This window comes from Equus caballus, chromosome 12, assembly GCF_041296265.1.
Source record: "Equus caballus isolate H_3958 breed thoroughbred chromosome 12, TB-T2T, whole genome shotgun sequence".
Taxonomy (NCBI): Eukaryota; Metazoa; Chordata; class Mammalia; order Perissodactyla; family Equidae; genus Equus; species Equus caballus.
The window spans coordinates 46,111,270-46,134,562 of record NC_091695.1 but is presented as its reverse complement, the minus strand read 5'-3'; the positions used below and the strand labels follow the sequence as shown (position 1 = coordinate 46,134,562).

General features: G+C 60.0%; 1 protein-coding gene across 16 annotated transcripts in view; it reads right to left on the bottom strand.

The window, feature by feature from the left end:
• ANO1 (anoctamin 1) overlaps positions 1–23,293 on the bottom strand; it is a 167,195-nt gene that overhangs the window by 70,274 nt on the left and 73,628 nt on the right. For 10 of the 16 annotated variants that reach the window (XM_023654626.2, XM_070228961.1, XM_023654624.2 and 7 more), the window contains exons 2-3: positions 13,877–14,049; positions 6,621–6,953 (exon numbers count right to left, since the gene is read on the bottom strand). In XM_023654626.2, the coding sequence (XP_023510394.2) occupies positions 6,621–6,953; positions 13,877–14,049 (506 nt within the window). Of the gene's footprint in view, positions 1–6,620; positions 6,954–13,876; positions 14,050–14,397; positions 14,489–14,667; positions 14,902–17,818; positions 17,959–23,293 lie in introns of those variants that run through there. The other 6 variants (XM_070228965.1, XM_070228962.1, XM_070228964.1 and 3 more) reach the window with 5 other exon arrangements.

The following is a 23,293-nucleotide window of genomic DNA, read 5'->3' as shown; positions in this document are numbered from 1 at the left end:
GAGAAGTTCTGCAAAGGACAGGAAACTATTAAAAAACGACACGGCCAACTTGGAAAAGAACCAAACAGAACTCCTAGAAATAAAGACGCATCCTCACGAGGATGAAAAACTCAACAGACGCAGGGGTTGAGTTTGCAAATACTCAACCCCTCCGGGGAAGGGAAGACACGCGGGGGAGAGCAGGGGGTGCCGGTCAGCTGTGCCCCCCCACTCCGCAGAAAGAAAACCCGGCCCTGAGGGGCAGCTGTGGTGTACACACTCTGGCTGGGGCCTAGTTCAAGCTACCAAAGGATCAGAGAATTCCTGGTGGGCCAGGAAAAGGCTCCGTCACACCCAGGCCCGGAGGACACAGAATTGTAGCCGGGACAGCAAAGATGTCACCCTCACCACCTGGGACTCCCGAAGAAGTGTGCAACTGTGTCCGGGAGACTTGAAAGACATAGCTTTACAAAAATGTCCAGAATCCACTTTGAAAGAACTGTGCTTCCACAAAACCCAAGACAGGCCCAAAGGAAGTCAGGCAGGGTGCATAAAAGCCTTAGCAGAAGACTCGTGCGATATAAAACCTTTAGAGGCAAAGAAATGAATGTGTAATGGTGGAATTATGAATGGGGAAATGATAGCTTCAGGACTGGACTAGAGGCCCCCAGACAACATGAAAGAGGCCCTTTTTTCTTCCCACGGGGGAAGTGCTAAGCCCAGGGTTGGGGGCGGGGGCTGGAGACCGCGCGGTTCCAGGCAAAGAGCATGAGGTTAGGAGCTGGGAGCGACCAGGTTCAAGAGCTGGTGCTGCCCGTGTTAGGCCCTGTGGCCTTGGTCTCCTTGCTCCATGTCTCGGAGCCTCAGCCCCTTTCCTTCCAGCTTTAAGGGGGACGGGACTCCTGCCCGGCCCACTCACGGCGGGGTGAGGGGGCCACATGGGGTGGGGCCGGGGAGGTTTGGCTTCCAAACCAACACGTCCCCCGAGTCCGTCCATCTTTCTATCTGGTGATGCTGGGATCAGACCTCAGGTTCCTCGAAGTGGAGGACCCCCACCCCGGCCCCTGGGGCTGTGAAGAGGGGCCCACCATGCCCCCCTCCAGGGCTGAGGGCCGGCTCGCCCATCACCAGATGGCCAGGCCCCAGAACCACCTGGGACACCTGTGCTTGCCCACAGGCCTCGGCTGGAAACTGCAAGAAACATGTTGACCACGGCAGCCCTGCCCCCCACTCCCCCATTGCCTGGCGGGGGGATGAGGACGGGAGGAGTGGTCGGTGCATGGGGACCCTGCCCCTCCCATTGTGCAGGAAGGAAGCTGTCGCTCAGGTCACGGGAGCCCCCAGGGCTGCGGGCGAGGGGGTGTTTAACGCTCTCAGCCCTCGCCCACACTCCACGCGGAAGGGAAGTACTATTGCCTCCATTTTACAGATGGGAAAACCGAGGTCCAGAGAGGGGAAGCCACTCGCCCGAGGTGGCACAGCAAGGAGGCGGCCGAGCAGGGGTCTGAACCTGCACGGGGGGCTCAGAGGCCACGTCCTCACCGCCCCACGTGCGCCCTGAAGTTTGTTTTGGAGACAGAACCCCATCCTCCCACAGCCAGTTCCTCATCACTTGCTTTTCCAAAGCAACATCCACAAGGATGAGAACCAGATGCCGCGGAAGGACCACACCGGCTTCAGAGGAGGAACGCAAGCAACGACTGCGCCGGGCGTGTAGGTGAACCCGGACGGCAGCTTGAAAGCGAGCCGACTCCGCAGGGTTCCAGGGTCCGCGGCCCCAAGCACTCTGCCAAAGCCGGGGTCAAGTTCAACCTCCGGGCGGCGGGGGCCTCGGCCACCCCCCAGCACACACAGCAGGGACTTCAGTGTGTGGCCTTCTCGGTGATGACCCGCAGACATAAATAATGTCCAGCGGGCTTTGAGGCTGGACTTGAAAAATGCTGATGGGCCTCCGTTGCAAGGAAACACGTTGGCTGCAAACAGCTCTGGTCCCTCTAAGGGGGCCCTGGGAAGAGACCTCACTGTGGTCGGGGCTGGGGGGGTGGGGGGGCGACTCTCTAAGGAGGGCCTGGGCCTCCCACCTCAAGGACCCTTTTCCTTCCTGTCATCTCCGCTCGTGCGTGCTGTGCCGGGGACCCTGACAGGGGACCCCTCTTGGACCCCAGGCATGAACTGGACTTGTAGGGCCTTCCTCTGGATGAAGGCGGCAAACCCCTTCTTGACACCCGGGGCCTCTCTTCCAGGCGCCCAGGAAAGCAGTTTTCAAATGGGATTTCTTGGAGCCCACGGAGCCTGGGTGAGGGAAGTGCAGGGGGCTGTGGGGGACCTGCGGTCCCTGCCTGCCGGCCAGGCTCAGCCTTCATCTGTCCTACACGTGGGGGTTGTGAGGGCGAGTGTAGGCTGGGGGGCGCTCGGCGGCTCCTTTCCTAGGAACCCATCCCTCCCATTCCACAGGCTCCGGGCCCACGTGGTCAGGGCTGGGGTCTCTGTCTGTGGTGTCAAACAGTGGATTGGGGCTTGCGTGGATGTTGGGGGACCCTTCTCTGGGGATGTTCCTGCTGGCTCATGGGGAAAAGAGCCTGCACACTCCTCACATGTCAACGTGTGGTCCAGGGTCAGCCGCCTCCATACGCCCTGGGAGCAGGTCAGAAACACAGTCTCGGGCCACCCCACCCACCGAGTCAGAGCCTGCATCCTGACGAGACTCCGGGGTCGGGGGGGTGTCCTGTGCTACCCCGGGTCTGCAGGGCGGCAGCCAGGCCCAGGCCACCCGACCTGCCCTCACCCAACCGCCGACCACACCTCCCCCACTCGCTGCTGGTACCTCTGGGGCCCTGCAGGAGCCACCCTGGTCCTTGGATAACCATCCTCGTGCAGAGTCAGCTGTTGCAGTGGGGTGAATGGTGGCCCCCCAAAAAAGACGTCCGCATCTTAACCCCTCGTATCTGTGACAGGGATCTCATTTGGAAATCGGGTCTTGGCAGATGCAATCAAGTTAAGATAAGGTTACAGTAGATCAGGGTGGGCCCTAAACGGAGTGACTGTGTCCTCAGAAGCGGAGGAGAGACACGGACACACACACAGAGGAGGGGGCCACGGAAGATGGAGGCGGAGGCTGGGGGGACGCAGCCACAAGTCAAGGAGCGCCTGGAGCTCCAGAAGCCGGAAGAGGCAGGAAGGACCCTCCCCCGCACCCCGCACCCCTTGATTTTGGAGTTCTGGCCTCCAGAACAGGGAGAGAATCAAAGTATGCCGTTTCCAGCCCCCTGGCTTGTGGTCCTGTGTTACGGCCGCCCCCGGAGACAGCTATGTGTCCCTAAGAACCGGCCCCCACTGTGTCCTCAGCCGGGTGGGTCTTCCATATGTCATCACGGGATGTCTTCACGTCAGTAGCCCCCCTGACTGGGGAGAAGGCAAGCAGAGGGCCCCGTCTGTGTGGGGGGCTCGCAGCCCCTGAGCAGCACCGCCTCGCAGACCCGCCGGCCCTCCGGAGCAAAGGCAGGTCACGTCTGTGCCGCTGGTGACCTCACGCGGCTGCCCGGTCACAGCTGTGGAAGGCCGGGCCAGCAGACTCTGGAGGGGCCCCTATCCACCCAGGGGGATGGTTTACTCATCCTCCATCTCTCCAGCTCCCTCTTTTTGTTTTTGCCCCTGTCCAGCTTTGAAAGCCAGGGTCTCTCAACCAGGAGCAATGTGGGCCCCCAGGGGACAACTGGCAACGTCTGGGGACATTTCTGGTTACATGAGCAAAGACAGGGATGCTGCCTAGTATCAAATGCCGGCAGCGCCGAGCTTGAGAAAGCCAACTTTAGAGCAACGAGCTTCATCTTTGGGGCTCACTGAGCGTTTGGGTCTCTCATGGATTCTGTGGACTTTCCTCCCTGGGAAAATGCACATAAGCCCCCAATTTTGCTTCCAATTGGGTACGATCACGCAATTGGGCTCTCAGAGGCTATCTTATGTCCAAAATTGCAAACCGTTCCACCCCTCGTAATCTGAGCACAGCCCCGGGACTGACTCATTAGCAGGGCTGTCTCTGCCCTGGAACCACTGGGACGCCGTCTGTCCATCCGTTCATCCCGCTGGCAGGGGCCCGCGCACGCCCCGCGACCCACTCGCGCCCGGCCGGCCTTCCCAACGGCTGCGGGCTCTGCCTCTCGGGGAAGCGGGTGACTGCAACAGGCCACAGGACGGACGGCTTTGGCCAACAGCCCTGGGCCAGCTCATCCCGACGAAAGCTCCAGAATTACGGGGGAGGGGCAGCTTGTAAAACACGGCTCGTGGTTTCTGAGACCCCAGCAGGGGGACGGCACACGTCCAACTTCAGCCACTTGGACGACCTGAGTCGGTCTAGTCTACACCGCGGTGAGCTTTTCACGTTGAAAACGGCCCCACGGCTGCTGAAAAGGCTCTTTGCAACAGAGCCAAAGTATCGATGACATTTTGGGGTCACTTACTGGGAAAACTAGATATTTTTCGTTTTTGGTGGCAGAATCAATGTCATTATACTTGCTTTGTATTTCAAAGTCATGAGAGAAAATAACGTTTTTGAAAAGATGTGGGGTGTAGTAGAAAGCCTCTTTTCTTTCTTCTCCTTGGGCACTGCCATTCCCGCTCAATGTGACCACTAATATGGGATGTGATATTAACACCAGCCAGTAAGAACTCGCTGTGTGCCAGACTCTAAGTTATCCACTTTCCTCACGATAACCCAGCGATGTAAACACTACTGTCATCTCCATTCGACATACGGGGAAACTGAGGCCTAAGCAGCTTAGTAAGTCTTGCAAAGGATGGGCAGAGAGTCTGGGATCTGGCCAGGGTCAGTCTGAATTACCAGACCTCGCGAGGGTCCTTTTTTTATTTCTTGAGGAAGATTAGCCCTGAGCTAACATCTGCTGCCAATCCTCCTCTTTTTTGCTGAGGAAGACTGGCCCTGAGCTAACATCCATGCCCATCTTCCTCTACTTTATATGTGGGACGCCTGCCACAGCATGGCTTGCCAAGCAGTGCCATGTCCACACCTGGGATCCGAACCTGCGAACCACGGGCTGCAGAAGCAGAATGTGCGAACTTAACCACTGCGCCACCAGGCTGGCCCCGCAAAGATCCTTTTAAGCATGAGATTTTAAAGTCGTAGTCAGGAGAATGATGACAGAGAAGAAATCCCTGGGCGAACAGACAAGGCATGGGTTGCAGAGAGCCCGAGATCACGGCTCTGCGCACCCAGCTCCCAGGAGAGGCCTCCGCCACCCAGCCTCGCTCCGGCCTCTCCTGCCTCGGGCTTAGGGCTGGCCGGTGGGACACCATGAAACGTCAGCGAGAATTGATGGCTTTTCTCCTCCGAGTGGCCCCGGCTCAGGTCTCGGACAAGGGGAGACAGAAAACCCAGGAAGGCCCAGCACATCCCTGTCCACGACCGCCGCCCTCAAAGTCAGGGAGAGAGGCCCTCGGCAAGCTCGTTAGGATGGAACCTCTGCTTCCCCATCATCAAGCTTTCTAAGGTCCCCGACGTGTCCTGGCAGCTGCAACCGGGATGTCCTCGCAACAGAACCCACCCGACCTCTGAAGGGGCTGCCACCCGGAAAGATGCTCTGTGTTGAGCACAAACTCCCTCTACCAGTGGATCGAGGGAGATAGAGGCGCGTGGAGCCTGGTTTATAGCTCTCAGGGGAAGCCTATCGACTTGTCACACAACAGAGGTCACACCCGGTTCCCTAACGATCAAGAGGTTCGCCCTTTAGGGATGCAGGGGCACCCATCCAGGAAACAGCTAACTGAGCACAACCTTTACTTTAAACGTTCGCGCTTGGCTCACGGCTCCCTACGTGGACCTGCTGGCAGACTTTTCTGCCCTTCATGTGTTGTAGAGACTTCTGCCGATTTGTGGTAAATCCGCACAGTGACAGCTCTGCGGGCAGGGGGCCTGGCCCTCAACCTTCACGGAAGCAAGGTTCCCCGTGCACAGAGAGGTTAAGGAGTCGGTGGGGGGAGAACCAGCAAACTGGCTGAGAAGTCGAGGGAAGCACCCGCCATCCGCAGCGCCGCCAAGGTCCCTCCCTCCGTCATGCACCGGACCTGCCTCCCGCCCCCAGGGCAGCCCTGTGTGCCAGGCGGGTCAGCCTTCAGCTCTCTCCAGAAAACTTGCCCTTAGAAAGATTCCCAGGCTTTGCCAGGGAGAGGAGCCCCAGAAAACGGTGTTACGGTCAAGAGATCCCAGAGGCCTCGGGGGATCAGCCAGACCAACCTCTTCATTTGACAGATTGGGAAACTGAGGCCCCGAGCAGGGCCACGGTCAACCAGCAGGAAGGCTCCCAGGAGAGCTTCGTGCGCTGGCCCTCGGAACGGCCACATCTTCCCAGGGAGGGAGCTGACCACGGCAGGAAATGCCTCGACCCAGAAGGTCACTGCCGAGAAGGCCAGCCCCTCCCCCGGAGATGGGGCCTGGGGGTGGTTTGGGGCTCCCCAAAGCAGCCCGCAGGTAGGGGTCCCTCCAACCTTAACAAAAGTGGCACTTCGCTCCCCTTTCCCCACGAACAGGGTTAAACCAGGAGCAGATGGCCCACCCCGCCTCCTGAAAATGAACCGCACGGCCCCCGCGGCCGCCCGCCCCACAAACCAACAATAAGCGGGATAGTTACGTCCTCATCCCGCTCCAGCTCCAGGCCGGCTTCCAGAAGGTTCCCCTCGTACTCCTCCCGGCGGAAACGCTTGTCGTCCTCATGGTAATCCATCGGGGGCTCGGGCTCGCCCGCTCCCACCGGGCCCCCCTTCCCAGGCAGGGGCTGGTCCTGTCTGCCAGGGCGTGCGGCCAGGGCGGCGTCGGCGTGCTGCAGTCTCCTGGCCAGTGGCCTGCTGCCCGAGGGCCTCTTGTGATGGTAGACCAGGATATAGTCCACCTTGCGCTTGCCATCTCTGAAGTACAGGCCGTACTTGCATTCGGCATCGGGGTCCACGGACAGCGAGTTCAGCAGCTGTGGGGGGAAAAGCACAGAGAAACCCGTTCGCGGTCCTCAGAGGGCAGCAGTTTCAAAGCGAACTACTTCACCCGTGCTCCCTCAGTCATTCAACAAACATTCATGGAATGCCCACCAGGAGCAGGCACGGCCGAGAGGCTCAGACTGCTGTAGGCACAGCAGACAGGCCATGCCTTCATGGAGCCGACATTCGAGACCGAGACATTTGCTGCTCATGACACACAAAGACGCCAGCTCACCAGTCCTCAGGCCTCCTGGTTCTACAGGACCAGAGCAGGCTGGCCAGGAGGGGCCGGGCTGTGGTGGCAGAGGGGACCCCAGGAAGTGCTCTTTGCACACGCCCACAGGCCGGGGCAGTGCAGATCCCAGCTCAGGGTCTGCACCTGCAGCTCTCGACCCCCGATGGCCGGCGTGCACGGCAATGTTGCGTCAAGGTGGCCGCAGGCCCATAACGCCCCTCCCCAGCCCGGCTCTTGGTGCTGGTGGGCGGAGGTCTCAGGGCCCAGAGGGCTGGGGTGGGGAGGGAGAGGCTGACAGAGCTGGGTAATGGTGCAGGCCACTGCGTACATGCCACTGCATGCATAGCCGTGCCTCAGTTTCCCCACCTGCCTGAAGGGCTCTAGGGGGCCGACGAGACAGGAGTGTGGGACAGTGGATTAAAAATCGAGAGCTCACATGGTTGCAATGACGCACAGCTGCTGCTACAGGCAAACCCTCATTTCTAGAACTCTCATGGGATTTTGCGGGACTCGGGGGCAGACAGGTTAACTGGCGCTGGTCCTTGGAAATAGGAGGAACATAAAGGAACCCAGGCTGGGCGCTAGTTTCAGGAGCAGCTCCAGACGGCCGACGGTCCTCAGAGCAGAGCCCCGCGCCCTGTGCCGGACCCCGGACTCCCACCCACAGACTTCCCATGCCTGCCCCCAGGCCTCCACCAGGTCTCCCCACCGGGTCTCCTCGGCCGCACTGGGACCCCAAAGGGCTGTGCCCTCGGCCAGGAGAGCAGCAGGAAGAGCCCCCACTGCAGCGGTGGCGGGCTGTGTCCACCGAAAGCGCCACAAGGACACCTGCAGGGGGGACCCCATGTGCTTGGGGTTTCTTTCTAAGCTGTCCAGCACTAGGGGAGGGACAGAAACAGTGACGGGGGCAGCAGAGGGTGGCCGCTGCACGGGGAGGGACGCAGGTGGGCAGGGCCTGGTGGGGGGAGTCTGCCCCACCTTATGTGGGGGTCAGGACTCCTTCCCCAAGGCGAGGGAGAGTGGGGGCAGGCCCCTGGATCTCGGCCTCTCTGGGTGGTCCCGGGATGCTGCCTCCTGGAGACCCCACACTGCTCACAGCCTGACAGCGCACGGCCAGCAACCGGAGCCGGCAGGCGGCCGGGCAGAAGCCATCACCTTCGATCCAAGGCAACGCAGGGCCTTCACAGGACCCACGCGGTGTGGACGCCCAGCGGGCCTGCATCCAGAGACTGCCGGGGGCTCAGCGGCCAGGACCACCGCGGGGCTGCCGGGTGAGGCCGGGAGGGCTCAGGGGGCGGGGCGGCAGGAGGGAGGCCCAGCCCAGCCCAGCCTCCACGAAAGACTCAGCATCTTCTGCGAGGTGGTGTTGCCGGAGAGGCAGGAAAGGGCTGCTCTTCCCAGTTCTTTGGGGAGGAAACTGAGGCCGGGCGGGTGCCCGAGGTTACAGTGCGCGTGGGAGGCTGAGCTGCACCTCTCATCAGCGACAGGGACCCGGGGAGACATTCGTTCCCGCACAGGGCACGTCCTCTCCCTGAGTCCCCACAAGCGGGCAGGGCGTGAGTGCAGGACACGGTCGGTCATGCAGGCGGAGGTGGGGTCTCCGGGCCAGGCAGGGCCAAGGGCACACCCCCCCGCAGCCGGCATCCGGGGCGCTCCAGACTCCCGGCATCTCTACGAGGGGCCCGTCCCTATTTTCCAGATGGGGAACCTCGGTCTTCCGAGCTGAGCCAGCTGCCCGTACACTGGACCGTTTGTCCTCGTGTCCCGCCCGCACCACCTTCCCCAGCGCCCCCTCCCCGGCCCCCCGGCCTACTGGAGTCTGGCCACGCTCGTCCCCTCCTCCGCGTCTTTGCCACGCTGTGCTCCCCACCCGCACGCCCTCCCTTCCTTCTCTGTGCTTTGTAGATCTGCCTAGCTTCCCAGGCATGGACCAATGCCCTGTCCTCCGTGACACGGAGTCCCTGACCAGTCCAGCCAGGGCAGGTCTTGTGTGCTGGGACCGCTCCAGAACCGTCCATCCACAAACTCTTAACCCACAGGGGCCCCTAAGCCGGGCGCAGGAGGCTGGCCCGGGGACCGCCCACACACACCTCCATCCAGAACCTGCTATACACGCGGCGGGCTCGGTACCCTGGTGGGGGCCCCAGAAATGCCCCTGGTTGGCCAGAATAGTGGCCAATACTGAATGAAGGCGACAGACAAACCCTTAGTGAACGGAAAGGCAGTTCAGAACGACCCCATCCAGCCTGGGAGCAGGAAATTCACTGAGGGAGCAGCCCCAAGTCCCCCCCCACCACGAGACAGGAAGGGGTTACGAGGTTCAGGCCTGCACAATGACCATGTGTCCACTGGGGCCTGGCCAAGGACCCTCAAGGCCTGACAGTCTGGAGGGGACAGAAGCTCCCCCTAAACATTTCCTCATGGGCAGGAGCGGCAGCACAGACGCGTCATCGAGAGTGGGCGTCCTCCTGCCTGCGTTTGAAGACCAGCTCTGCCACTTCTGGCTGTTACCCTGGGCGGACAGCGTAATCCCTTTGTCCCTCTGGATCCCTCTTTGTAAAATGAGGGTCAGGGAGGATAACAAGATCTCCTTCCTCTAAGATGACTTCCTTCAAGAAGTTATTGGACGGATTCAACACGTTATACATGTAAAGAGTTTACAACAGGGCCTGGTATACAGTGAACCCACAACAGAAGTTTGCTCTAAGTCGGAACTGAGACACAAGCACAAATAAAGAACGAGGGGAGGACAGGGAAAAACAATCTCATGGCCAAAGTGGACCACAAGTGAAAGATGGCGGCAGCGCCAGATCCAGACTTTTAAAAGTTACCAAAGGAAGCTGGATACTCCTCTGGGACTGGCAGGAGGCAGGACCAGGTACTGGTGTGAGAGTCCCAGATCCTGCCCTCAGGCCTGGCCCTGTCACTGATGCGTTGTGTGATCCTGGACAAGTTGCTTTGCCTCTTTGCATCTTTGTTTTATAAAATGGGGATGACCCTTCCTGGACAAGTGTAAGCGGCTAGCAACCTTTCAACAGGAAGTGTGGGGCTCTCTTCCTACTGCTCTACTGGCTGGGGGGCCCCCAGGGTCTGGAGAGCAATTCTGAGCTGGGCTAGAGGGGGCTGGGGAGGTGGGGGCACAGCGAGGACCACCGAGGCTGCCCTGGTGGCCGTGCGACTCTCCGGGGCCCTTCCATGGAGCGGGTGCTTTTCTTGTGCAGGACAAGAAGGCAAGGATTTAACTTGCCATGGGAGGGCTATGGGTTAGACCTTATGCACAACACCCCAATTCAAAGGCTCAGGAAAGCTTCAGAATGTTCCCCACACTCTTAGCAAAGGGGCAGGGGACCCCCCCAGGGCACCTTGGTGGTGGGGAGGATGGCTCATTCCTCGTTTTAATGGCTGGCACCGAATGCACCAGCGTGGAGCGAATGAAGGCGTGCATGATTGAAGGACAGGGGCCTCGGTTCCACCGTTCCCGGGAGGAGCCCCCAGATCAAGGATCCCAAAGGGGAGACCCAGCCAGGCCAGCAACTTAAACACGACCCTCCCCGGCCCCGGGCCTCAGTTCTCCCATCTGCCAGATGGGAACATAAACATCACCTTGACTTAGGTCCCAGGATCCTTGTGGGGACAAAGTGTGACGGGAGATGTGAAAGTGCTCTCAAGATTGTCCCCGGAGTCCTGGGGGGACGCGCTCCCAGAAGGAGCTGATCCACACACTGCCGTGGGGCAGCCAAAGCCAGGCCAAGTCTAACTGATCACTCGAGGACAATCAACCACATTCACTTTTTCCAAAAATGGGGAAAAGGAAACCGGTGACCTGCAAAACTTCTTTCAGTTCCGGGGACTCTGTGAATTTCAGGTCCCAGGGGAACATCACTTCTAAACGCACTTGCATTCCGAAAAAGCTCTAATTAAATCGCCAGGCTACACGGCAATTTACGACCATCGGGCAAACTCTGTAATCTGTAAACAGATGGTCGCCCACTGCAGACAGACGGGGAAGCACTCCTGCCTCGCAGGCAGGCAGACACCCGCACCGGGCCCTCCTCTCGGGGGTGTCTGGGCTGGTCGGGGCACCCAGATCCTGGGGCACTGACAGCCGTCGGTTTGAATGAAGGAAGGAGAAACGCTCCAAGATCAACACGAAGAAAATGTAAAGAAATAAACTGCATCCCACCCAGCCTCTGGCTTTTGAGTAATTTCTGACACCTCTTGGTACAGAGACAATGAAGGGATTTCTAACCTTGAACTCGGGCATGACAGAGACAGGAGAGGCACAGAGGCATGGGGCGGGGAACTGCAGCCTGCGTGGGACAGGCTCATCCTGACAGCCGACGTCGATGACACCAACACAGCATGCCAGGGATGCATGTCTGGGGATGGGACCGGAACTTTGCAAACTGCAGCCCACGCCCTGCGGCCTTTGCATGCACAGAGCCGCCCTCCCCGGGTGACTCAGGGCAACGGCCGGGCAACAATTACTGGCCGAGCCGTGCTGGGGATGCTCTGGGAGGCTCCCCCCCCCAACCGTCATGCAGCCTGCTCTGCACAGACAGGCCCCCAGCTCCTGGAGCTGCCCCGGCCAGCCTGTCCGTGGCCATTTCACCGGCAGGACACGGCTCGGCCACCTCTCCTTCCCACAGTCAGTGCCACTGATCCCCAGCCCTCCAAGCTGCAACGCCTGAAAACTGCCCAGAGTAGGAGGTGTGTGCAGAACAATGGTCACCAGTGTCCTCTGGGCTTGTCTGTGTGCTTCTGGACTGTGAATTCCGTGGCTGGTGGGCCAAGCTGTCTCTCTGCAGACTTTGTGCCCCTTGCTCGGTTTTGGAGGGAAACAGAGAGCTTCCGGGTCCCGACAGGCAACAGGTCCCCGAACGAAAACTCCAGACCCCAGGGCCATTTGTTAAGGGCTCTGTTACTTATTTGGAATCCAACTCCTCGCCAGGTCTAACACTCTACTCCAGAATGCCCATCTCTCTCCCTCTCCTTGGCTGCCACCATCATCTCATGCCTCCTAACTGATGCCCCCCCATTCCTACTTTCTTTGCCAAAGAAATACGCAATTTCTTTGTCCGAGAGGCCCCACCCCCATGACGGGTATGACCAGCTCCTCCTCGAGGGTGCCATTCCTCCTTCAGACTGGCTGTGGCCACCTGCTTCTGTGTCTTGGCCCTTCTCAGCTCTCTTCCCAGCTCATGGGTGACTTGGAACCTGTCCTCTGCTCCCTCCTGGCCTCAGATTCCTCATCTGTAGTAACACCACCGACCCCATACGGTTGTCGTGAGAGTTAAGTCAGTGAACACACAGCGACTGGCCCAGCCCTGTGGACGTGCGTGTCCCGGATAACGTTCCATCACTGCTCCTTAAGTCCCACATGGACGCGGCGTCCCCGGCTTACTCCCTGAGGGAGCCCAAGGATCCCGCACGGCCTGGCACAAGGCAGGCACATGGTGTGTGTTGAAACGACCACCTCTAAGCTTTCCAGGTGAACGGTATGTGTCACAGGCAGGCTCCCCGGCTCCTTCACTGGTTCCCAGAATTCCCGGCACCTCTGTGGGAGCCCAGCTGCAGAGGACCCCTCAAATGCCCACAGGGAGCCCCAACTGTGACCCAGGGGGAGGCCAACGCCCCAGATCTCTGCCTCCCCAGGAACACAGCAAGCCCACCTCCCAGGACTTCCCTGGACCCCCTGCCGTCCAGCCCCGAGGCTAGAGAGGCAGCCCAGGGCCATCGTGGGGTCCCAGCAAAGCGGCGGGGCTGGGGCCTGGCATCGTCTGGGGAGGGGCCTTGGCGGTCGCTGTGTGGGAACGGGGGAGAAAGGGGGAGTCTGTTTCCGGGGCCCAGGGTGAGCCACCGCGGGGCGCCGCGGGGCTCCCCGGGGCTGAGGGCACTGTCTCAGCCCTCCCCTCTTCGGGCAAACTTTGTTCCAGCTTTAAGCCAAACCCCTCATGGCGAATACTGACCTCCTGGGCTCCTTTTGACTGCCGGGTCCGGCCCCGGAGTGGGGGTGGGGGGTAGCCGGATCCGGGATAGGGGTCCCCAGACACGTGGCCGGCTGGGCGCTGGCCCACGTGTCCCTGTTACCACCCGGATGGGGAGCGGGCTCGGGGGGGTGGGGAGGGGGCAGGGGCCAGCGGGAAAGAAGTCCCGACAGACCGACAGCCGCCGGCTGGGGCTCTGAGCTGCGGGACTCCGTGTGCCCCGGGCAAGTGAGGGAGACGCCGGCGGTCGAACCCCAGAGGGGCGCGGCTGTCGCCAGAGGGTGCCGACGCGGTGGGGCCTGGAGGCTGCTACCACCCGCACCCCCACCTCCACCCCGGCTGCCCCAACCCGCAGCATAGGTTAGGGAGTGTCCAACTCGGGGCCCCGGCCGCGCGCTCTGGTTCGGGCTCCCGGTCCAGGGCGAAGGGGCTGCGAGCGGGGACGCGGAGCCCACGGAGCGCGGCAGGGGCGCTGCGATGGGCAGGTGGGCGCGGCGCCCTGGGGGGCGCAGAGCTCGCGGGCCGTGCGCGTGCATGCGGCCCGGGCCCACGTGCGCGGGTGGGCGCCCCTCACGCTCCCCGGGGTCCCGCCAGGCCCGTCGTCCCCCGGCCCCGACCGCGTCCCCCCCGCCCCAACCCCCGGGCGCGGTGCAGGTGCGCGGCCCTCCCTCGGCTCGCGGCCGCCCGCACTCACCGTGCCCTCGGACGGCAGGTAGCCGATGTCCTCGATGGCGCAGATGTTGATGATGTGGACGCTGCGGTCCTCGGCCGGGAGCGTCGAGTATTTCTCGTTGACCCTCATCGCGGCCGCCTGTGCGCCGGGACCGCCGGGCGGCGCGCCCTCCCCATCCACGGCCCCGGCGGCCTCTGCAAGGGTTACACGGCAGCGTTCGCGCGCGCTCGCTCGCTCGCTCGCTCGCAGGGGGCCGGGCCTCCCGCTCCGCCCGCCGCCCCCCCTGCCCCCGCCGGCCGGACCCTCCGCTCCTGCAAGACAGCCAGGCGCGCTCTGCCCGCTCGCGGCACGGGCGGCGGCCACGCGGCTCAGATTTTCCGTAGAAATTTAAACACAGGAAGAAAGTATTCCATTCCCGCGGGCCCCCTCCAAGTTTTATTTTTATCCGGGCAAAGTGGCCCTCTGCATTTTTTCTTCTTTTTTTCTTTTTTTGAGGGTGGCCGAGGTTTCAGACCAGGGAGGAAGCGTCCGACAGCCCCCACCTTCAGGGAAAGGCTCCAAAGGTCGCACTTCTGTGGCCGGGCACCTTGCAGGGCAGAGACGCTGCTGCTGCGATGGAAGTCGGGAATGGTCTCCCCGCCCCTTCCCCCTCCACCCGCTGGAGGCCTCCCGCTGTCGCTCCGTCCTCACCTCCTCCAGGTAGCCTCCCCTGCTTTCTGCAGGCCCGCCCCCTCCGGCTCGCCCTGGCTACTTGTGCGTCCTCCCCCACCCCCCGGGTGGGCCCCCTAATGTTGCCCGCAGCCCCCATTTACCAAACGCTTAGTATTCTGTGACCAGGCACGAGCCAAGTCCCTTACACGGCTCGTCTCATTTGAGCCCTCAGCCTGGTCCTCATTTTTCGGAGGGCTATGGGGGCTTCCGAAGGCCAAGGAAGGAGGGTGGGCTTCCCGCAGAGCGGCTGCCACTCCTTGCGCGACGCTCTACTGCCTCCTGGAGGGAGCGATGGTGACTTCCGCTGCTCTTGTCCCAGGAGTGGCAGGGGGCCTGGCACACAGTGCTCCTCAGGACGTGTTTTCAATGCTCCATCCTCGCAGGAGGAGCACGTGGGTCTCCAGGGGCAGCCACACTCAGGTTAATCCGCCAGGGGCCGCACTGGCAACCCCACCCCTTGGGAATAAAGTCTCCCTTCCCTCTGCCTCCTTACAGCCTGTTAGTTCTTCACGGTGTGTACCAAATGCCACCTCCTCCAGGAAGCCACCCTGGATTGCCCCTCACCAAAGCACTCAGGCCCAAGAACCTGCCTGTACCTCGACTACAGCACTTCCTTTACTCCACCTGATTTTACAGTGGGTTCATACAGTTGGTGCTCAATAATTGCTCATCGAATGCCCACTGAAGAATATTCAGGGCCTTCCAAGGTCATGACGTCACCAGCATGGTTCCAAGGGTGGATTCTGGCATCACACAGGGTGAGGTCTGGTTCCAGTCCAGCAACCTTGGGCAAGCCCCCTTAGCCTCCCGGAGTCTCTGTCCTCCCGGGAGTGTCCGGTGGGCATGAAGCTGCAGCAGTGGCTGCTCTTCCTACTCCTGTCATCTTGTCATTGTCATGACCTCCCCCACCTCCTTTAGACTCAAGTTGGTGACTTTCTTGAACTTGGAGAGGTACAGGAAAGCTCCTCCGTGCCTGGGCTGGCGCTGAGTGGCCCTGAAGGACCCTTTGTCTACACCGGGGATGCCCCAGAGAAGGGCGCTGTGCTGGCCAAGTCCCCGTTGGAAATGGCCGTCCACGGTGTCTGCCACGCCAGGGAGAGCTCATCCCTAAAAGTTCAAGTTTTGGGGGTTGGGGAGAATCATACACGTGTGTGCACGCACGCGCACACATACACACATACACACAGGATTATATAACTTCATTCTCTTATCCTTGTTGGTAAACAACCAAGATTGTGTAACTCGAATGCATTGTCTTTCTAAATTTATTTTCAAGTGGCAAAGAGTCTTGCAGAAGTCTGTGACGTATAATTTGTGAAGAAAAAGTAAAAACGGAATTCCTCAATTCTGGGTGCATTGGCATTGCCAAATGTTTGGGAAGGTGACCCTTGAGTGCGGACCCTGAGAGGCTGGGGGGCTTCGTGCCCGAGCCCTTCTGGGGGCCGCAGGGCAGGGGGGCGGTGTCTCAGGCCTGGACCTCCTGCTGGGCCAGTGGCCCCTGTGGCCTGGCTCCAGGAGCTGCGTCTCGCCTCTCGGTTCTGAGGTTGATGCCTTAGCCAGAGTCTAGACACCTGCTCGCCTGTAAGGTGTCACTTTCTTTGCCACGTGTCAGTATGTGTCCCTGCATTCTGCTCCTCTCGTCCCCCACCCCACTCTCCCAGGGGACAATGTGGAAAGGCTTCAGCAAAGGGAGGGGAAAGGCCTCTGAACAGAACGGGACAGGACGGGCCAGCAAGGAGCAGTTCCGTCCCCAGGTCACTCAAGGCCTGCACGGGGGGTCCTCAGGTCTTAGGATTTCAAGAACCAACAAAGAATAAAAACAACAAAGAATGAAATCGGGGAGGGGCCATGGGAATCCTCCACGCTGAGATCGCCCCACGTCAGAGGACTTTAAAGGTCCCTCTGGTTCTGGCGATGATGGCACCCGTGCCTCGGGCTGTCTCCTGTGGGCCATCTTGGGTGGGGGGAGGGGGCTGTGTCTCTGCTCTGAGTCACTAATTGCTTATAAGCGAGCCCTCCAGATAAACTGCTGCATTAATTTGCATTTTCTGCTTTTTGACTCAGTGATTCTCATTGTTCAGGACGCCAAGGGGCACGGGCAGGATTAACTGTCCGCTCGTGAATTAATAAAAACCAGTCTCGCTCGTCTAAACGGCACATTTTATCCCAAGTCCCGCGCTTCACAGCTCACCCTGTTTTGCCAGCGTGTTGCCCTGTTGTGTCGCTGGGATGTCACCCACCATCAGACACTTACGTCTTTGCTGACCTTTTAATAATCACCGGGCGTACTGGCACAGAGTGCCGAGGGACGCGGGCAACGAGGCTGCGTGTGTGGTGGGGGGAGCGCCTCCCTCGGAAGAGGCTCAGATGGGGGCTGTTGCAGTGGTGTTTTATCATCCACATCAGCCTCATCTCCCTGGCGGTGCCCACAGGCAGGAACGCCTTGCTCTCCGCGCTGCCTGGCGGCATAGGCCTGCCTCACCGGGCCGTTTGCAACTTGGCCAACAGACCCAGCTTCACAGAGCGCGGCAGAACGGGGCCCTCTGACTGGCCTGGCCGCAGTGAGCTGCCTCGGCGAGTATTCCAGCACAGATCTCTCTGACATGGTGCCCTCGGAGGCCTTCTCCGCCTTGGCACCACTGACATTTGGGGCTGGCTCATTCTTTGTCCTGGGAGGTCGTCCTGTGCACTGTGGGATGTTTGCCAGCATCCCTGGCCTCTGACCACTGGATCCCGGTACCACCTCTCCTTCCCAGCATGACAACCAAAGATGTCTCCGGACATTGTCACATGTCCCTGGCGTCAAAGTCACCCCAGCTGAGAAGCCAGCTCTGGGCTTACCCGCAGCCCCTGCCTTGCCTGTGCTCTCGAGGACGACCGGGGAGCCTCGTCTCACCAGCCCACGGTTCTCAGATGAGAACACCGGGGCCTGGAGCAGGGATGTGCTTGGCTCAGGGTCACAGACTGGAGGGTGGCTATGGCCTTAAATCTAGACCTGCTGACCCCCTCCCAGCAGGGCTCACACCACAAAGTCAACACATGCACACGGAATGAGAGAGAGAGGAGGTAGGAGGTTTGGCTCATTTTTACAAAATACCCAGATGGCCCCGGGCTGCCCTCCGTCGGTGGAGGACCCCTTGAGGCTGCTCGGTCCCTCGGGTCTGGCCATCCCAGCTCAGGGCAGCTTTCTCCCCTGGACGGCTCCCTGCACACTCAGAGACACTGAATAAATGCCTGAATAAATGCCGTTACCTCAGGGGCAGCCCCGGGTGGGGAGGGAGCGTGGAAGAAGTGAGCGGCTCATGACTCAGGGCTATTGTGAGTGCCAACGGCCACCCGTCCTCCACGCCCGTGCTGGCTCTGCGCCCCTTCAAGTCTCCGGTGGGCAACCCCTGCAGGAAAGAGATGAACGCCAAATAGGTCTGACCTCATGTGCTAAAATCAACCCGGGGTGTAATTATTCCCGGGGAAGACAGGCCTGGGGAATTTATAACCGAGATACGGTGGGTGGGAGACGGGACCACTGTCATTTCCTTCCCTCGCATGATGTCAGAGCCCCGAGCTGAGGCCGCCAGCTGCAGCTGGACGGGGAGGCTCTGAGCACAGGGAAACCGCCAGCCCGGGGTTCTGGAACGCAGCCCGAAGCATGAAGTTCTGTCTGGGGGATTTTTTTCCCCCTCAAAAGAATCCATGGGTGTTGTTTCCATCAGAGGGTGTGTTGTGAACCCAAGGAACTGCCTTCTGAGAATTCCTAAGAACTCTAAAAAGATGTATGGGCTGGGTTAGAGCCCGGCCGGCTCAGCTGCCGGCCACCTCCTCCAGGAAGACTTCTGGTCCAGCTCAGCCGCGTTACTCATGTCTGTTCTGCTGGCCCGGCTCCCTGGCTCCATCCAGGCGCGCAGGCTCATTTCTGCTCCATCCTCCTCGCGTCTTCTGCTTCATTTCTGCCCACTCCACTCCCCTTCCCGTCTTTGGCACACTCTGGGTTTCCCCATTTATGTTTATTTAACAAGCAGTGGTACAGCGCCTACGACGAGCCAGTGCCATGTCAGCCCTCCGCAAACAGGATCTCGAGTTCTAACGGTGATGCCAACGGCCTGCAGTGGATTCACACAGATGTCCCCGCCCTCACCCCAGGGTCCTTTCTTTGGAGGCGTGAGGGGAAGTCCAGACTGAGTCTCAGTCAGCTCCCTTCTCCCCTGCGACCCCGTGGGACAATGCATCCATCGACACAATGAAAGACACTTGGGCAACAGAACCCACCCGCCTGGTGGCCAGGAGACAGAGACGGGGACAGCCTGCCTGTAGCAGGAGGTGGCTGAGCCAGCGGTTGCACCATCATGCCCAGAGAGGGTGGAAACGCCCTCGTCCACTGTTTCCCTCTTCCTCCAGGGGCTTCAGAGCGAAAGAGCTTCAGGCCGCCCAGCTTGAGCGGTAGCAATTCTCTTTCCCCCACGCGCCCCAGGAGAACAAAGGACTCCGGGTCTCACACACGAATGAATGGCCTTCCTCTGAGCTGAAACCACCGGATGGAGACCGAGCCTTCCCCCGGACTGTGCGCTCTCTCCCCAGATGGATGGAGCCTCGGATGGGTGAGGACGGGTCCTCAGGGCTGAGGCCAGCTGAGGCCTCCAGGCACAGGGCTGGGATGGAACTCAGGCCCTACCTTACTGTAGGGTGCGAACACTACTCAAGCTGCTCTCACACCCACAGCCCCAGGGCCCTGCATCTTCCACGTGCATATGACTCTGTGCCGAGCTTCTATTTTGTGCCAGGGCCTCTGCTGGCTCTTGGGTCTCCGGCCTGCCGCCGAGCTGCTAGGCTGCAAGCTCCTTGCGGGCGGACGCTGCATCCTGTATTCCCAGGGCCCTCCCGGCCGGGCAGCAGCCCAAAGTGATGGCGGAATGTTTGGGGGGGCCGTGAACAAGCAGATGAACCAGGGGCCTCGCCGACAAGCCAACGGATCTTCCCGACCCCACGCTGGGGAGCAGGACCTTGAGGCTCCTCCAGGTGTGGCACCTCAGAACTCATCCTCTTGGCACAAGTTTTCAGTGTACGGAGGAGGGAGCCCCGGACCCTGGAGAATGGCTCTGGCCAACAGGAACACGACGTGAGCCACACAGGTGACCTGAGAGAGTCTAGGAGCCACATCGTCAGGGCAAAATAACGAGGGGAAATTAATAAAATATTTATACAGCCTATCATATAAAATATTATTTTTGCAACATGTAATCAATATAAAAATTACTGAGATATTTTATACTCTTTCTTTCCCTAAGAAAGATTTGAAATCTAGTGTATTTTAAGCACCGTTAATAAGCGTTTCTTACCCTACGGCACATCTCCGTTCAGACAAGCCACGTTTCAAGGGCTCAAAGCCACATGTGGTCAGGGACGACGGTACCGGACGGCTTAGCGACCACGCCTTTTATAATTACTAAAGGAAAATTATATCGGGTGGCTTTTCTTTTCTGCTTTATGTTTTTCTATGTTTTCTAAGATTTCTGCAATGAACACGAATGAGTTTTATCCCAGGAGAAAGGTGACTATTACCAAAAGCACTGAGGTACCGTGTAGACGGCAGGCTGACACCGGACCCCTTTCATGGTTTGAGGAAAAACGGCCACTCTATTGGATTTTTATCTGTAGGGCACCAATTGAGAGAAAACCACCTTCACCTGAGGCCCCATTGGAGGCACATTCCTGAAATGTGTTGACAGAGTATCTTGAATTACAAAAACATATCTGATGACACAGCTGGGCACACAGGTGCTGAAGGGGAAGAGGTGAGAGAGGTGTTTTGAGACCTACAAGAAGTCCCCCTGGACCACGGGAGGCCGTCCTCCTAGGGTCCCCATGGTAAGTGGTCAAGCCTGCACCTGCCGGCTGCCCCCTACAGTGCACACCGAGCCAGCGCTGTCGGTGGGGGGCTGTCTGAGACAGTGCCAGGGGCCTGGGGCCACGGGCGCCCACCCACGCTGCCTCCCTGGGGGTCCTGGACACCGGGGCAGGCCCACGCCCAAGCAGGTGGGCACCTGAGAAGGGGACACTCAGGGCCCTTCCCAGGCTCTTCTCCACATTGGCTGGATGGGGGTTCGTTCGCTCACTAACTCACTCACTCATTCATTTGCTCACCCATCATTCTTTCATTCACCCATTCGTTGACTCATTCATTCACTCGGTCATTCTCTTATCTCCTCTCCCCTTCCTCATACTCCTTCCCAGGCTTATTTTTCGCCCCCGCCCCACAGGCTTTACCACTTTCCGTCCGCTGCCTAATTCACTTCCTTCTCTTGTCTGGTGTCTGCCCCCCACCCCCACTAGAGTGTCAGCTCCAGGCCATTCTGTCATGATTCGATGGCTCCAGGTTTTCCTGCCTGAAAATGACACGGGAAGTGAGCTGTCCCACCCAGGAAAAAGGCACAGAATCGGGCCGGTTATTCAACGAGTTGGGGCCCCAAAGCATCTTCTCTTCAGAAGTAAAATGTTTGGGGGCGGGGCAAGCGTGAGAGAGAGGAGCCCCTGGGACGGAGGACAGCGGGTCAGCTCAGCCCTGGCCACGCCTCTGCTTATGGAGACAAGCCCCGAAGGTCGGTGCGGGACGGAGTTAGTAAGCACACGCGTGCACACGCACACGCACACACGCACACACACGCACAGACAAGTCAGACAGAGGCCACTCATTCCTGGGGTTGGAAATGGCCCCACGTGTGCGACCTCTCTCCTCACCTGCATGTAATCAGTGGTCCGGAAACCCACCAGAGGTTCACCCTGCCCACAGCTTGTCACTGCCCAGATCCTGCAGCATGGGCCGCCACACAGATCTCGGGGGCCCCAGGGCCACCCCTCCAGCACAATCCCTTCCCAACAGCTGCACCTGCTTCTGTGCGGCAACTATTATGTCTGACGATCTGAGAACCGAATGTCTCCGCTTCCTGTCTGCCCGCGCTCCCAGCTCGCTCTCTGCCCCACTGCCGCACCTTCGCTCTCCTCCCCGAGTGTGGAGAGGCCCACCCTGACCGCGGCTCACACTGCCCTCTCTCTGCAGGACTCATTCCCGCTCTTGCCGGACAGAGCCCACCCTGTCCTCTGTCGGGGAGGATGATGGGGCTTCCAGTTCCTTCCAAGAGGAAAACAGGAGAGAGAGAAACTCCGGTGGTGCCGATGGCCCCAGGCAGAGTCCTGTAAGGTTTATGGAGGGCGCTCTGCTCTCCGGGGGGCCTTTATAAACGTCCCCTACAAGGGACGCGGCCCTGGAGGGGACGGTCTCTGCAGCACCAGTGACATTGGGGGCGAGGGATGAGCCGGGGCGGCAGCTCCCTTCCAAACAAGGGTCACAGCCTCGTTTGCTGCGAGGACCAGAAAAAGGGGAGTGTTTCCCCTGAAGTGACCGCTGGGACCCCTCACCATGGAGCAGACCTGTGCTAATGGCCTCACTGAAGTCGATGCTTTTCCTTCATGTCCCTGCTCCAACACGGCCTTTCCAGAGCCTTCCTGGCCCCCCTCCCAGCCGCCTTCCTGTGCTCCGGAGCACCTGTCACCTGACTGTTTATTTTCTCTCTGCGCCAGGAAAGTGGGGACCTTGTCTGTCTTACCCTCTGCTATGCTCTCAGCACCCAGCAGAGCCCGGTGTGCGGCAGGTTGCAAAAATCTTGGTTGGGAGCACGAATGAGTGAATAATGTGGCTTCACCAGTGTCCCCGGATTCCTGCACTGTGCGGACGGAGAACTGTCACCCGCAGGCCATTTCACACCCCTGAGCGGCTGGCCTTTGTCGCGGGAGGCTGTGGCATCTTCACACACTGGTTCCCCCAGGAGCCAGGAGGATGGAGTTGTTGTCTTAACATTTTAAAGCTGTTGGGTCAGCTGGAGAAAGTCCTGGAGGCCACCGGGCCAGCTGCCACAAAAGCCCCATCCACAGCCCTTCGGGCTCCTCCACCTGCCGCGCTGGCCGGGAGGGAGCAAGGTGGGCTCCCCAGGCAGCAATCAGCGTATTCACTAAGGTCCCACTGTGTGCAGCCACCGAGCTGCTGCGAGCTGCGAGCCACAGACACAAAGGGAAAGACTGCCCCGCCCAGGGAGCCTACAGTCGCTCGGGAAATTCGGAAAACCAACCCCTCTGGGTGGGAAGGGGGCTCAGAAGTGGGGAGCGAAGCAGCCACAGCCGTATGGTCCGAGAGCTGGAAGGGCTGTTCTGGGGCAAGCAGGATGCGCACTATAGCCCAGGGCCCCGAGCGTCTGATCTGGCAGCACCTAACCCCGATCAAGGCCTCCTGCAAGGACGGCTGAAGCCAGGAGGTCTCCCCCACTGTGACAGAGACCTCACTGCTGCGGGGGCAGCCGATGGCCCCGGGGCGGCTCTGCCCATCACGTCACACTGGGAACCTGCTCCACAAGCTGGGCGCTGCTTCCGGGCTCGGGTGTCATGCAGAATTACTCCTTCACAAGAACAACGTCAAAGATTTAGGGTCAGCGTCTTAGGGAGTTGCCTCCACCACCTCCTTGCCCAGCCCAGCTCCTGGTTCTCTCTGCTCCCTGCTCTTGGTTGTGCCACAAATCACTCTCATCTATAAATTCTCAAAATCCTTTGTCCCAGAACACGGACAGTACTCAAACTGAGGAAGGACTCGGGGGTAGGGGCTCGTGTGTGTGACTGCCCGGGCTCTGGAGAGGTCCTCCGAGATCAGCATCTTCCTCCATCTCTCATTCCTGTTCTCCTGTCACTGCC